This window comes from Globicephala melas, chromosome 9, assembly GCF_963455315.2.
Source record: "Globicephala melas chromosome 9, mGloMel1.2, whole genome shotgun sequence".
Classification (NCBI taxonomy): domain Eukaryota; kingdom Metazoa; phylum Chordata; class Mammalia; order Artiodactyla; family Delphinidae; genus Globicephala; species Globicephala melas.
The window spans coordinates 57,287,791-57,304,315 of record NC_083322.1 but is presented as its reverse complement, the minus strand read 5'-3'; the positions used below and the strand labels follow the sequence as shown (position 1 = coordinate 57,304,315).

The window sequence follows — 16,525 nt, the reverse complement described above, 5'->3', positions numbered from 1 at the left end:
TTGAAAAGTATATTGTGACATGAATGTACCCATCTAATTAGTGCATGGCAAAGGAGAATTTACTATTTAAAATAACATAGTGTTCTAGTATCTGATTATATGTTTATTTACTTTTATTTTGGCTGCAGAGATCGACTAAAATTATAGGAGGAAAGGAAATGGAGGAAGAAATTATTGACATGTTTTTTAATCTCAATTGCTTAATAGATATTGAATTAAATAAATATTATTAATAATTGGCCTTTTGTTACAGAATCCCATAGTCCTCACCACTGAAGGATTTAAAGTATTGAAGAGGAAATAAGATATGCTTCAGAATATGATTAGCCTTCAGTAAAAATATACTTTCTGATGGCGATGGGAAATTACAATCAATTTTTTTAAAATTTTTTTAAAAACAGTGCTTCTGATTTAGTATTTACCTTCACACCTGGAGTACCAGGCTGTCCCTTCAGCCCGTCCAGACCATTGTGACCCTGAAAGGCAAATCCTTATTATTAAAATGCTATTCCATTACAGTGTTTGGTCAACTCAAACATCTTGTATCTTTGCAGTTAATATCTCCTGCGTGAATCTTGTGACTGCTTCTGTAGAATGGAGTCCCATTGCCCCAGCTCCCAACAAACTCCCTCTGCTGCCCTAGGTAAGTCACTAAACCTCCCTACACTTGAAAGGGAAGGATAAAGAACTAGATGCTCTCTCATGTACTTTCCATCATTAATAATTTTATGATCTTCAGAGGGCTTTAAATACCTCTTAAGTTATACCCATTTTATACCATTTTCCCTGTAGGGATCCTCCTTTCTTGGAAGCTATGAACAGACTTAAAAAAAAAAAAAAACTACACCCCACTTTACTTTCCGGCCCCCTTACCCTTTAACTCTCTCTCCACTCCGGCAAATTCCAGGAATTTGGAAGCAAATATGTGTCATCCAGGAGTTTAAATATAGTTGAGGTTTTTACTAAAAGTAATCAACATTTTCTCTTCTGTGGGTAAAGAATGTGCTCACCCTAATGCCCTTGAAGCCAGGGAGTCCAGGCGTTCCAGGGAAACCACGAGCACCCTTAAAAAGAAACATAGAAGACGACGAATGGCGTTTTTGTCCTAAATAAAAAGACGATGATTTCTTCCCTCCAAAGTGTTTCTTCTCATCAAAGTCCAAGCTTGGAATCAAAGACTAGTATATGTGTAAGCACAGAGCAGCAAATAAGTTGCTCTAATTTGAGTAACTAATACTATGGTACTTGTAGAACACACAATTTAGTTGTTTAAAGGATGCTCACCATCATTAATATTACATTATTTGCATTAATAAAACCTGTATGCATTCTTAACTAGGCTCCTTTATTTGTCAGATGCCTTCAGTGAGTGTTATAAGTATGACTTCTATGTTGCCACTTAGTCTGATTCTAGTTTTAGCAACAATCTTATATACGAGATACCTCTGATGTTTGGACTATATACTGTTGTAAAAAAATCTCACCTGTGGCCCAACAACTCCTCTCTCACCAGGTCGTCCAGGTTTTCCAGGGTGACCCTAAAACATGAAAGCATCATAGGGTAAACCCTTTCTTGGTAAACTATCAGATGATAGTCGGTGCATCTTGGTTTTTACAACAGGGAAAAAAGGCATCATGTAAAAATGTGGATCCAAATATATATTTAATTAACAATTATATTTCCTTAAATACAAGAAAATTAATTATTATTTCATTAAAATGTTATTATCCATATGGGGAAAATTATGTCAGGCATATTCAGCTTTTGGCAGAATACTTAATTTGAATCTAGAAATTCTGTTGAGGCAGGAGTATTTAAATGGCATTTGGAAATGCTTACGAGTAAATACTTACATCCTCACCAGCCTTGCCAGGAGGGCCAGGTGGACCACGAGCACCTGCAGGACCCTAGGAAAATGGGAGACCCATTGTTTTGTTAATGCTATATTAAGAAACTTCTTGAAAAAAATATTTATCACAAAGGGGGAAAAGTACTCACAGTTTGACCAGGCTCACCAGGCTCACCAGGAGGTCCTTGGAAACCTTGAGGGCCCTAAGAAAAAACAGTATGTCACATTCCAAGCCTTTATTTAATTCTCTGTCTTTTTTACATAAGAGAGATTACAAGCTTTCGGTACTTACAGGGACTCCAGATGCACCAGGAGGGCCTCTAGGTCCCATCAAACCCTGTAAAGAGGACAGATATAGTTAGCACTGACAAGTCGTCATGGCCTCGGGTTGGGTTAGACAGGACTAGCTTAGTAGTGCCATAGACGTTTTGTGATGGACAAATGAACAGAATTGTCCTGGTCTCATTTCACAGTTTTTGTTCCTCTCAAGGAAGCATTTAAGGACCCAAGTTTCCTCCACTGTTTTCTCTGCCTTTGCTTTCACCTTTGCCCCTCCTAATCCAAATCAGAACTCAGGTAGATGAGGTGGCCACAGGTTGCTTCAAGTTGTGCACAATTGGGCATATTGAGATTGCTCTAATGCAATGAAGTGACTCAGTCTTTGCACAGTACAGAATATACAACTGCCGTTCATGCAGCTGACGAAGCATTTCCATTTGGATTTCCTTATCATATGTCATCTCCTCATATCATACTCAGCTAAGAAATTGATATTTTTATTGCCACAAGGGGCATAAATTGAAAAGGATCAAAAGTCTTTCTTAATGATTAGAGGGAGGTTTGTTATAACCTTACAACTCCTTTAAGGGCTATTGGTGACTGATGAAAATGTCAAGCAAAAGTGGATATAGTAAGGGGTGAAGGAAAAATAAAATATTATTGAAACATCCTACTGGAAGAATCTATTATATGCTACTATTATTGAAAATATGGCCCAAATGACAGCAGATTGTTTTCGCCTTTGTTCTTCATTCTGTAGCACACAGAGTAAAACAGAGTGTTACTAGTTTGGAAGCTAAATACACATTGTGACTCCCCTTTGCAAGGCCTGTGCAAACTCTTCTGTAGGGGCCATTCCTCTAATGCTGAATATATTGTACAGACAAGTCTCAGTTAATTTGTTCACGACACATCAAGCATGGGGACTCTGCAGTCAAGTCTGCCCCACTGTATTAATGCCTAGAGTCAAATAATATGGATTTTATTAAAAAGCTCATCATCTTAATTATGAGTTATTTATTTGGTTTTAGAAATTGCTTCAAAGTTAAAAGAAACTGTCACTTTTCAATCAAAATAATATTTTTAGGTGTACATTAAAAATAATTTTCCTTGACACCATGAATTTTTAATTATATTTATTCATTTTTCCATGTATTTGCAACAATTTCATTTACATAAAAGGTAGTTTATTTTGTGGAGGCTGTGAGATGGATGATGATTATTCATTAATTCAGAGAAGGACCCTGTGGGGTTTTATAGTTATTGATTTTCCAACATGGAAATTTATTTTAATGCTTTATTGCTGCCTACCTCTCCTATTTGTGAAGCATATCTGTTGATTACATATGTCTGTGAATGTGTGTGAATGTGCAAGCTTAAATTATATTTCACTGATATTTAAAAGTAAAACACTCTGCTATATGCCCCCCAGAGAGATGTTCCAAAGTCAGGGGAATGTGAAATCCATATTAATTTTCCAGGCTTATGTAGGCTTTTTTTTTTTAATTAATGCTTTACTTTTTTTTCTTTTTAGCTTCTTCTTGAGATATAGGTACTGCTTTAAAACTGACTAATGTCCAGCATTAGCTGAAATGGCTGATTTCAAATATCCAATATAAACAAAGCCAAAAGAAAATCTCTACTTCTTCATTTCAGATATGAATGTTTTAAATTACCATGCAAAATCAGGAAATTGGAAATCATCAATTAACGGCATATTACTTCTCAAGTGAGAGTTTTAATTTACAGAAAATATCGTCTTGCCCTTACCGTGTATTAGCTTATTGCGGACCATTAGCTCCAGCAGAACATCTTCTGAAGACAGAGCACTGAATGCATTGTCCAGGTAAAATTTATATTTTAAAGACTATCTTAACTTGGGCATATAAATACCTTTGTTTGCAAACAATTAATTAAAAATCACTAAATTATGTGTGGGTATGTACTAAACTGCAGTGTTTAATCAACTTAACATTTTTATTTCCAGCAATTTTCCCCTCTATTTTTTACATACTAGTATATATTTTGCATGCTCATATCAGTTTTTTTTCCCCCTAACACATCTCACTAATGCTTGTTAGAAGGTTTACTTGTTAAAGATAGACCATCATCATCATAGTCATATTCCCTCCTATACTGATTTATAATTAGACTTTAAAAAAGAATTTTTTATCAAGGTGGATAAAAAGAAACATTTCCTATGTTGTTAATTCCTTGAGGGAGGGTGGGAATCTGTCATATTCACTGCTATATCCCAAATGCATAATATAGTTTGGGTCTTACCGAAGACCAACTTGGTAAATACTTGTTAAATAAAGTAATGTTTTATTCAAGTACTGGATACATGAGCCATGATGTTGAATATCAGACATCTTGCCTGGCATTCTGTCATTAACCACATATATGACCTTGGGAAAGGGCTTAAACTCTCTACCTAGAAAATGAACGGGCTACTCTAGAACTTGCTGATCCTTTCCAGCAAGTTCATAGAACTTAATAGTTCTGCGTCTCTGTGGGTTGCTTCAAATTCGAGGCAATGTTAAAGTGAATAAAAAAATTAGAATGATTACTTTTCTGAATTAAGTTGGTTTACCTAAATTATGATTACTACGTCCAGAGATTATTTCTTGGATATATAAATATCTGATCTATCCTAAGGAGGCATGTTTGTAGAAAAAATCAAACCCCCTAACCTAGGCTTAGATTTTTATAGATTTGAATACAAAGAGAGCTGCTGCTTTTATCTGATCTGAGTATTGAGTATTAAACTAGGTAGCTAAATAAATGGCAATGTGAAATTTAACATAAAGTAAATTCTCTATTCAGTAATTTTTTGGCTAGATAAAAAGAGATAAGCATACCATTGGTCCAGGGCCGATTCCAACTCCTTTTCCATCATACTGAGCAGCAAAGTTCTAGATGGGGGAAAAAAAAAAAAAATATATATATATATATATATATATAAATAACTATTGGCCATGTAGTTCATTTTCTCATTCTACTAAAGATTTTTCTGTTATTGTTTAAAAGGAAGCAGTATTTCTGACATAATTATTAGTTTAGACTTCCATATTGAGCTAAATTCCTAAAAATTCAGGAGAGATACAAGTTTAAAATTTAGTCCACACCTAGTTTGAAATAGGGAGCTTCCCTACCTTATTTTTGAAACTTTTCCTGCCCTGTTAACCCTCTCACTCAAATCCCCACCCCCTACCTGTACACTGAGGAAGACAGTTTTCTAAACTTTAAAAGTCAGTGAGGGCCCCTGATAAATTAAGCAGAACCCAAGAGAACAACTTTATATTTCTACCTGTTGCCCTGCTCCTCCATGACTACACAAAATGACTAAGAGACCTTTTTCTTGCTGTAGTTTCAAAAAGGATATAAAGAGTTTTAAAGTTTAGAGGAAAATTAAATTAAAATGCCCCTTGGAAGATTAAACTTTTAAAAAATAGTTCACAGTAATAGCTTTACTGTTAAAGATCTCTCTTACAGTGGTAGACCTATTAAGAAAGGTGCTGTTTAATGCACTCAGTAGATAAGCAATCATAATAAGATCTTTGGGGGAGAAAGGTCTTATTTTACTGGCGTACAGTTGGGTATTAGAATCAGGCTTCTGATTCATAGTGCTAACCAATTAAGCAAATATGTTTTCCTTCCTGCAGTGAGGCCATTTGGCGCTCATACCATTGTTAAAGCATAAAGCTAAAAGAAGATATTAATGAAAAAGAGAAATGTACTTTTCTCAAATTAGTTTCAAGCAAATTAAACCAAAAACTGCTTTGAATGTTGGTTCAGTAGACTTCAAGCCAAGGAGAATAAAAAGAGTAGGATGTTTGTGAAATTGCTTAAGATCAGGGATTTCATTTATAATTCAATCTAATCAAACTTTTTAATAATGCAACACCTCTTATTTGTGCCCTACTGATAAAAGATATTAAATTCCCAAATTAAATAATGGTCACGAGGGCTGCAGCTACCTTCAGCGAACACAAAGACCTGTCCTGTAATTGACAAGGGCTCACAAAGACATCGGGCAAAGCAGAATCTTGAATGAAGAAACCAAAGAAATGAAATAAAATACTATACTAATATCCAAATAGCAGACTCTCCCTTAAAACTACTAAAAATAAATTCCACAATGAATCTTCTTCCAACACAGGTGTAAGAAACTGAAGTTAGCTAAAAGTTAAGGATACTTAAGACACCTTACCCCACCAAGACCAGGGGGACCAGGAGGACCAGGTGGACCAGGTGGGCCTGGGATACCATCATCACCATCTCTGCCTGGTGGGCCTGGCGGACCCTGTTATGTAAAAAGTGAATTAAGTCAGGGTTAGACAGACTCCGCAGAAACCTAAAGGAGACCTCAGAATACATGTGGTAAGATCAGTTGGTCAGAATGTACAAGTGGTGTGGAAATTTAAAATGCCATATTTGCCACTATTGACATGTGTCTATTTTAGAAGGAGGTTTAGCAGCTGGTGTCCGAAGAAGACACAAGACAGGATAGTTCCTCTTGGAAGAGGACTATGTCAGCCATTGGATATTAATTCATAACGGAGCTCCAGTATTCAAATGAAGATAAAAATTATAGCTAAAATTTATAGCTATAAATTCATATGGTTAACAGTGCACAGTGATGTACTGTGTACATTGATTGTCAGTTTCTGACTGATGAACTTACTCAATTGTTTTGGTATGTTATGTGTGAAAAGCAGGTTAATTGATACGATAATTAATAGTTATTTTATCACAGGGTAGAAAATCCTGCAGATTTCCTACTATTAACACTATTTATGTTGTTAAAGTAATTTACTGACATAACCCTACCTCTAATAGATTGCTTGAGTGGAATACATTTAAGTCTGCACTTCTCGATGGATACAAGGTATAGGTATTTATATACTGATGAAAGTGTCATATAATGAAACCATGTGGTTATACCTGCCACATAAGCATAGCAAGGAGATCTAAGAATACGATGAATAAAATGCAAGCCTAACTTGTACATTTATTAATTTAGACAGAAACATGTTGTTGGCTGCTGTTTAACTATTATTCCCAGCCTAGATAAGAGATCTTACTTGAAAAGCAAACAAAACATGTTAAAAAGAGAAGGGCCATGTGGTGGTAGGTAGATATATTTCCATTATGTATGTTTTAGACAGGTCAACTAAAAACAAAGAAAGATAGACCATGCAAAGAATATGGCTGTCTGTAATAGTTCTACTTTCTTAAAGGATAATCTTGACCTAAAAAGAATATTGATTATATATAATAATGCTTATTCACTTTCTGTAAGGCATTATTTGCTTGAAAGGTAGGCAATTATTTGGATACATAATATCCTTATAAATTGTCAGTCTCCTGTAGTTTCTAATATGTAGTTATTAAAATATGGGCCAAGGCCCTTTAATAGTTTAAAAATTACACACCCTTTCTCCACGTGGTCCTCTATCTCCAGTTGGGCCCTATGAGGAAGGTAGAAACAGCACAGTAATAAATGTCTAGGCAATTTCCAGTGAATGAGCAAAACATTCGTGATAATAATTAGTCGGTAAGGCTGATCTAACCATAATGTTATTAGATAGTGGCTATAAAAATGGCACAATACAATAAACAAAAGTATTTTGTTTTTATTATAATTACATGTAATTTGTTTAAACTGGGAGATTGGAGGCTATAGTCTCCAGCATTAGGCCAATATCATGACCACTATTTTTAGAAAGATGATTTCTGTGGATAAAATTATCATTTTGTAACATCGATAACAGCATATTTATATAGTCAAAGCCCTTTAAAATAAACTTTTGTTTATCACGTATAATTAACATAATACTCATTCCATCTCCAGAACAAAAACAAGTCTTTTCTTTTCCTTTAGTATGTAAATCACCAGTTGTATAATATAAGTATAATTAGAGATGACTCTGGAAGATAATAAAGCTTTGTTATCTTGCACATCAAAGCTATTTTATTTTATGGTTTAGCTAATGCATATTCATGTGGGCAAAATCTTGACAAAGTATTTTCCTTCTGTAGTGTACCATAAATTTAGTTAAATTGTAAGTTATCGCTGATCATTTCAAGTACTATGGAGAAGTATTGGATTCTTACCTTTCTTGCAGTTGCCTAGAAAAGAATAAGTAAAGGATTATTATGAGGAAGATTATATAAATTTTAAAATGGCTCCCATTTCCATGTAGTGTACAAACATACCTACAGAGTATATATATTTTGCATTACTATTATCGTAATATCTCAAAGCATAATTTTAAATTTTACCAATAAATAAAATAAAATACATATAGAATCCAGATATATACTTATCTGTAATTATGCCTCAAATTCAATTCATGAACTAAGAATTTGTTCATAATAATCTTGCAAATGATTCCAAGGGAGTGATAAAATTCTCTAGCTTGGTGAAGTCTTCTAGTTCGTAGCAGCTGATGCTAAAACCCAAACTTCCACTGGATAATTTACTCTCTTTTCTTATGGGTGTTCGTTTTAGGGTGGTCTTATTCAGTAGCCCCGCCCATTTCAGAAATTGGGGTGGGTACTTTCTAAGGCAGCCAGAAAGGATTGACTACCATAACTCCTGATGATTATTTTGGAAATTCGAGTTGGTCAATATCAATACAGCCTCCTTTTCCTTCCCCACAGAAGACATTACTGGGGCCAAGGCAATCAAAGTCTAAAATAACAAATTCAAAAAATAATTTTACTCACCTCTTGTAAAGCTATAGAGGAAAGGGGAAAGAAAGAAATAATTATTAGTATTATTTCATTGATCACTAGCAGTGACTAACAAATGGGTATATTAGTCTATAAAATTGACTTACCTAATTAAAGGACAAATTGTATTTTTTATTAAGAATATTCTAATGACTTAGAAATTATGCACATCAAAATTATGGCAGGGATCAGCAGGATGATTTGTTTTCAATATTAATATGTAAGTATATTTTGAATTAAATTGTTAATTATTTACTACTTTATAAATGCTGTGAAATATTAATGTGTCTAATGTTTAGTAATTAAGATGCTATATTGCACAGGTGAATCACTGAATATGAGCAAAACCAGTATATTGATGAGGAAATAATTTGTATTAGACAATTTTTGATACTTAAAAATTTTAAAAGGGGGAAATTTAGGAAAGTACGTTACCTAAAGTTTTTTTCTAAAACATTAACGTTACAGAGTTTGTACCATTCTTAATGTCCTTTTTCAAAAGGTCTAATTTGCAAATAAGTCACCATGAAAATGGATTCATTCGGACATCTGAAATTTTGCTTTAAATAGGTTCACTTAAGTTAGGTAAGGTCATTTTACCAATGTGTATCACTTTTGTCCCCGAGGAAGAATTGCTCTGTATAAATGGAAAAACTGTGGATTAAAGATCTAGAAAAATAATGGGAAAAATACACTAAAGGAATATCCTCCCCCTTTGCCATAATTGCTATAAGCCTTTAAAGACTGAATTCCTCTCCTACGGTATAAAAATTATAGGTTAACACAGGATATAAGGCCAAGCTGGCAACAAAATGAATCACCCCTAAAAATTGCTTTAATTAGGTGGCCAAGAATTGTGTCATTTGGAGTGGGAACAGCTGCTGCAACAGTCACAGTTCAGGAGGGTGGACCATATCCAGCACTGACATTTAAGGGCAATTTATGAGAATTACTTTTAAATTAGGAAAATGATATGTTTACTTCATTGTGTTCATCAGTAGGAAGAATAATTATGCCTGGACTTGATTAACAGAAGTTCTTATGATTTTGGAAATTTGCCTTTTAATTATTCAGACTGAGCCACTTTGAAGAATGTGTGTTTGGTAACTTTTATTCAGACTGTAGTTGGATGTTGATCAGAAGGTGAATTGCCCTTTGTACCTTCAAACTTTCCTAGGTCTATTTTCATCTTTTCTCTAGGAGACAACTCTTTCCCCCTGCCACCCTCAGATCTCATTAAAAAAAATGAACTTGGTAATATGAATTTGTTCAATGCAACTATTGCTTAGCATTCACAGTGTGTATACTAAAAGTGGATGAAGGGAGAAAACACACATACACACACAAATGCATCAGTAATACACCGTGGCATGTGGGTGGAGCAAACTTTTAGAGTGTTGGGTGTGGCCAGATCCCCCTCTTACCCCATCAAATCAGTGTCTTTGGTAATTAGTCAGCCATTTTCAAGGCAAAACCAGACTGATTTTCTTCATTCTATCTTAACATGGAAATCTGGTCATAAAACCTACAGCTGGAAAGCAGCCTTGGAGTCCATCCAGTTTCTATCCTGCATTTTAGAAAAGGCTCGGTTTGACTTGCCCAAGGTCACATGATAAATTGTTGGCATGGGAAAAACCGGGTCTCCTGAATCTCAGATCAGTGTTGATATTTCCCAACTTGCTATGTTCAGAATGCCTGTCTTCGGGAACATATTAAAGAGATAACTCTGGCTCAACAAAAGGCAGGGCAGATTTTAGCTAAATAATGTTACCATTTCCATGACCAGGTAATGAAATGAGAAGCTAATTTTACTTTTCAGAATGTATCCATTTTTCTTCCCAGGATACACTGACTAGCTATTGGGATTGGCTTCAGTGAGAAATGCAGATCATTCTCTGTATAAACCTGTGGAGTCTTTAAATGGGGATTCCATAGACCTTAAGCCCTGGACCCCTGTGCTCTCATTGTCCCCCTCCAGAGGGCGCCTGGTGGTCGTCATCATCATCATCGTCATCATCATCATCATCCAGACCAGTCTTAAAACACCCAGAAGAGAAAAGCCTTTAGGAGGTGAGTTTTTTTATTACTAAATTAAGGGCTTTCTAAACCAGGCCTCAAGTTTCACAAGGTGGGCATCAGTGCAGTTTTGGGGCCTTTTAGGCTGAGGCCTCTGCCTTCCTTCATCATGTCAGTTCATATCTCATCCTTAAGGAAAAGGATTTCTGCTCCCTTTGAGCTTCACTAACTGGAGGATCCAGATCAAGTTAACAGGTTCACTCTGAGTTGAGAGAAAAGTTCCCTAACTTTTGGCAAGAGTCGAGCCTTTTTTGTTTTCATTTCTAAAGTATTTTCCATGTTTCTCATAAATGCCAGCGTGTCTCCACATGCCAGAGAGCCTTCCCTCCAAGCTGTACCTAGAACTTTGTTAGGTTTTCCTTTTCAGACCAGGTGCCCACCCATCTAACCTCTTTCCCAGACTGCCCGAAACAAGCTGAAGGCACTTACATTGGCATGTTGTTAGGCACGAAGTTACTGCAAGCAGCAACAGAGTCCGCGTATCCACAAAGCTGAGCATGTCTACCACCTAGACATGCAGACTCCTTGTGTCGCAGAGCCCCTGGGTCACCGGCGGAGGTATCACCTGGCGGGCGCAGGCATACAGTCGTGGCGAGTACCTCCAACTTCGCCGAAACCTCCTGCCGCCTTGGTGCTAAAATAATAAAGCCCGGATCTGCCCTATTTATACGGCCAAAGTTTCTCTGGCCCGAGGGTGCTTCCAAAAGCGCTTCCACCAATGGGAGGGCTGGGGCTGGGGGCCCGGGCAGCCACAGCTGGGAGGAGACTGCGGGGGCGCAGAGGAGGGAGCGGAGGGGGGAGGGACGTGGCCACGGGGCTGGCTTCTTAAATTGGTTCCATCCTTTTTGAGGACGTGGACACTTTTGAGGCTTTCAAGGGGAAACTCTGACTCGCTGTCTGCATACCTCCGCCCTCCCCATCTCCCCCGGCCCTACCCCGCCCTTCCCAAGTTTGGAAACACTTCTGTACACGTCGGAGAGCTCTGCTGACACCGACGTGGGCAGAGTTCTCAGATCTCCGGGCAGCCGGGCAGCCGGGCAGCTGTAGAAGGGACTGGAGCCCAGAGATCAAAGCAGGAGCTGTCCAGCTCTGCCTACCTGGTGCCCCGCGGGCCACCGGCAGGGCGGAGGGCCGGCGGGCGCGGAGGGGGCAGGGGACCAGGGAGCAGGATCCGACTGCGTGGCGCAGCCGGAGGCCGCCCTCCCTCCGCCCCCTCCACCCCGCCCCCACCCCCGCCCAGCTTTTCTCCCTCTCTGGGGCGGCTGTGCGCCCACTTTTTCAGCAGTAACGCTCTCTCTCTCTTCTGGCTCCGGGAAAGGGTGAGAGGGGGGTTCTGTCGGTGGAGGGTTTACTTGGAGTCCGAGGACGCCCACCGTTGGGAGGGTGGGGAGGGAAGAGGGCTAGGGTCAGCGTGGCATCCAGCACCAGGGAGGATGTGCTTTGCGCACACCAGACTAGACCGAGCCACGGGAGAAATCATACGACCTCCTCGCTTCCCTCTGTTGAGGCTGATTCTAAACCGAGGCTTTGGGGATTATCTGGCCCTGCAAAGTGACTGCAACTGACCAACACGGACTCCTTTCTTCGCAGTCTCTTTCTGAGGTTGCGGTGGAAAAGTCCACCCCCTCCCCTTCGGGTTTCCAGTCTCCCCCTCCTCTTCTCCACAGACTCCTTGTCTGGATTTACCAGCTACAGCCCGAGCCTAGACTTAGATAAGCCCCCAGTGAGGCGCCGCCCGCCATCCCTTTTGTCCTCTCTGCCCATTCATTCACCGACTCCACACTTACGGGAAACGCCCAAGCACCTCCCAGCTGATCTCCACACCTTGGAGAAAACGCCTAGGCCATCTAGAGGGACTTCTAATTTGAGTTTGGGATACAGGCTGTCTTCTCTGGTAACACCTCAAGCGGAGCTCCCACCAACGTGGGTGTTAGTTCTCTCCCCACCACCCACGTTAGGGAGAGAGCTCCTTCTCCCCTTGAGGACGCTTCCCACTCTCTGCCCCCCACCAGGGAGAGGAGAGGACCCTGAGGCCTTGGAAATGCGAGGCCAGAACTCTTGAGAATCTAGAATACTGAGTGCAGTCAGCTTCAGTGGATGGCCCTTTCCCCAACCCTTCTGAGATGGCATTCCAGGTCCAGAGGAAAGGCCATCGGTCCGCGCTGTGCCTCTGCTTGCTCAGCCCCCGCAATGAGGCAGCCATTCTCTCCCAGAAGTCAGTGCAAAAGGGGCATCTTTAGGTCAATTCTGTCTCCACCAAACAGAAATGAGTGGGCTGTAGTTCCTTGCTCATCTTTTTTCCTTTCTTTCCCCCATCTCTCCGCTCCTCCTTCCCCCCCGCCCCCGCCCCCCGTACTTTAAGGAAGAATTTCTGCCTAACTCTATCAGCAGCTGCTATAAACCAAAGGGATTGAATATTCTTAAACTGGTTGCTTCCTCTAAGCTTATAAACTAACAAACAGCAAAGTTAATTGAAATAAAAGAGAACAACCAAAAACTATATATATATTTAAAAAAACCCTCTTCTTTTATTCTAATTAAGAGCACTGACTTGGGAGATAACTTGAGAAGACTTTTTGAAATTGTAGTACATTTTTTGGAAATGTGATTATAATTTCCCTTTTAGCATAACAAAATGCTCAACAAGGTTTTGAGAATTCGAGAAATTCAAGCACACATTTATAAACTAAAGGAAACATATCTCTGCAGAGTAAACTGGTAACTGGAAAAGCATTCCTGGAAACTGATGCAAATACCAAACGCTGCCGGGCTCCCTCCCTGCTGATGTGGCAGGGTTTGAAGCAGGCAGTCATGAGCGTTTGGTGGGAGGCTCTGGATCTAGAGGAAACAATGAAAATGGAAAAAACTGAAGGGGAGTTTTTCTTTTTTAAGCGGGAGACAAATTTTTGTTCCAGCAGTTTTTACACATTATTTTGCCCTTCTCTTTCTCTTACTCATCACTTACTGGGGAGGATAGTTAATTAAGTGTTTGTGTTATTGGAGGAGTTCTTTAATGCTTACATTTAGGTCTCTGTTAAATATTTTGTGCCTCCAAACAAAGCGAAAAGCTTTGTGAGTGGATAGGGGTGGGGCTGGGAAGAGGGCTGACTCAAAGCCTAAACTGAGTGTCCTGGCAATGGCTGGGATGATGTATGTGAGTTTAGGGGAAGCCTGGGTAACTGGGTGGGGGGCAATTGGAGACTGAGTAGGAGGAAAGAAGAGTAAGGGAGTAAAGTGGGGTAGAGGCTGAGAGTGGAGGAGTGAAGGAAGAAGGGAGGTAGAGATCAAAGACCTCTACATTTTGCTGTTACACAGTTAACACCTGGGTTCCTATTCCTAAATCATTCTCTGCTGAAAAAAAAAAGATGATCGCTTTAGCTCCCTATAACCCACAGATTACAAACTGGGCCACACCGTAAAGTTTGGCAAGAGGAGGGTTGAGAGTCCCACTGATTAAAAAAATGCAGGGCAGCCTGATAAGACTATGCTGCCTTATGCGTTTATTCCTTTCTCTTCTTTGATCAAGCATCAAACTGACATCTCCTTTCAAACATTTTTGAGGATCCAGTCTGTGGAAAGCACGAATACTACACTATCTTATTCTAGTTCTAGTTGAGTTGGTTTTTTGCTAAGAAGGTATTAGCTGATAATTAAGGTGGAAGCTGAGAAGGTTTGAAGGCTGACTTCTGTCTGTGATATTTGTTTGGAAGCCATGGAGATTCCTGCCCTACATCACATCTTTTGGGTCATTCGGTTCTCGCTGATTATTTAAATAAGACCAGATGAATATTCACTCAAGTACTATTTAGTGTTGTAGCAGGCATTGTGCTAATTGGTGGGTATATAACATGGTTATTGCCCTCGGGGGCCATATAGTCTGTTGGAGATTAAGAGTGTGGGGAGTACTGCGATGGGGGAGCACAGGGTGCTTATGTGTTTGGAGGACGATTAGATGGGCACCTAATCTAGATTTAGGTGGGTGGAATCAAAGAGGGCTTCCTGGAGGATGCAAGAAGCTCAAGCCTTAAATATGAATAGGATTAGAAGAGATGAGGGAGAGATCCAGGCACAGAGGCATTAGAAAACTTGGAAGTTCTGAGGAATGGAAGCATTTCGGCATGGTGGGCTTGTGGAGGGAAGTGGGGAGAGCAGAGGAAGGAGCTGGACATGAGATTGGTGGATTTAGCAGGAACCAGAGCAAAAAGCACCCTTTCAGCTGTATTCTGGTGTCTGTGTTTTCTTGACTATGTTATGGGGAGTGTTTGGATGATTTTAAGCAGAAAACTTGTGTAATGAGAGAGTGTTTTTAAAAAAGATGACTGTGGCTGCAGTGTAGGGAAATGATTAGAAGGAGAACACAGTGGAGACAAAGAAACCAGTTAGGAGGCTGTAGCAGTAATTCTGAAGGAAAACGATGGTGGCCTAGGGTAGCGCTGGTAGAGATGGAGAGAAGTTGGCAGACTTTGTAAATATTTTGGAAGTAGAAGAAACAGACAGACGTTTGGTTGTGGGGAGCGAGGGAGAAGGACTCAGGGAGCACCAGGAGGTTTCCTGGCTGAGCAGCTGGCTACCTGGAGGTATCGTCCATCAAGCAGGGAAACATTTGAGGGGGGGGAAGACTTGGGGTGATGGAGGGGAGGATAAAGAAGTCAAATCTGGGCATGTTCAGTTTTAGGGGATTGTGGACGATCCAAGTGGATAGGTCTCATAGATGATTAGATATTTAGGCCTAAAGTCCAAAACCTGTACTGGGCCTAGATTTATCAGTAAGGGAGTCAGCAGATTACTGATGTCATGGGAGTGGATGAAATCCCCCACGTTGTACATGTAAATGGAAGAAGTTGATGATAATAAAACCTAGGACAAAAGCCTGAAGAGCTCCGGCATGTAAGCAGTGGACAGTAGAAGAGGAAAATCCATAAAGGTGACTGAGAAGGAACAGCCACGTGGGATGGAGGAAAACCATAGTGTTTCCATCACAGAAGGCAAGGAAACAGGTTGTTTGGGGGAGGAGAGCAAGAGAGGTCAAGTAAGACTAAAAAGATGACATAAATTAGCAAATTGGAGATCACTGGTGAGGCCTTGGTGAGGGTGGTTTCAATGGAATGAAATCCTACCGAGAGGAAGTGGAAGAGTGAGGAAATAAATACATCTAGAGTAGGATTTAAGTTACATCAGGAGTATAATAGGAGTCGGGAGAGAGCTGGGATATAGTTTAAGGGTGATATTAGGATTAATATGGAAGAGAATTGTGTGTGTTAGAATGAGACCATCCAAAGCAGATGTTTAATCTTCATACAAACCCCATTTTAAAGCCTTCCATTGAAATGTTCTTCTCCTTCTTGAGGTTTCCTACATTATATTTCTCCTCATTTGCTTTTTATTACTGAAGCAAGGAGCCCTTAAGTGCTTGCAGATATTTTTTTTTAAACTTGGTAGTGAATGATCAATTTTTTTTCAGGAGATCCCTTTAAAATGTGTAGACAGAGTCAATTTATGTCATGGTTTTTGAATCCCAGTTAATCTGGGAGATTCCTCTGGGATTCAGTGCCCCATTTTTCATGTCTAGAAATATGAAA

At 39.4% G+C, this 16,525-nt stretch overlaps 1 protein-coding gene across 1 annotated transcript in view; it reads right to left on the bottom strand.

Moving 5' to 3' along the window:
* COL1A2 (collagen type I alpha 2 chain) overlaps positions 1–11,726 on the bottom strand; it is a 36,067-nt gene extending 24,341 nt beyond the window's left edge. The window contains exons 1-12 of the mRNA XM_030857255.3: positions 11,376–11,726; positions 8,865–8,875; positions 8,250–8,264; positions 7,568–7,603; positions 6,343–6,435; positions 4,991–5,044; positions 2,143–2,187; positions 2,000–2,053; positions 1,855–1,908; positions 1,485–1,538; positions 1,011–1,064; positions 423–476 (exon numbers count right to left, since the gene is read on the bottom strand). Coding sequence (XP_030713115.2) covers positions 423–476; positions 1,011–1,064; positions 1,485–1,538; positions 1,855–1,908; positions 2,000–2,053; positions 2,143–2,187; positions 4,991–5,044; positions 6,343–6,435; positions 7,568–7,603; positions 8,250–8,264; positions 8,865–8,875; positions 11,376–11,445 — 594 coding nt within the window. The 5' untranslated portion in view covers positions 11,446–11,726. The remainder of the gene's footprint in view (positions 1–422; positions 477–1,010; positions 1,065–1,484; positions 1,539–1,854; positions 1,909–1,999; positions 2,054–2,142; positions 2,188–4,990; positions 5,045–6,342; positions 6,436–7,567; positions 7,604–8,249; positions 8,265–8,864; positions 8,876–11,375) is intronic.
* Between the last annotated feature and the right edge of the window lie 4,799 nt (positions 11,727–16,525).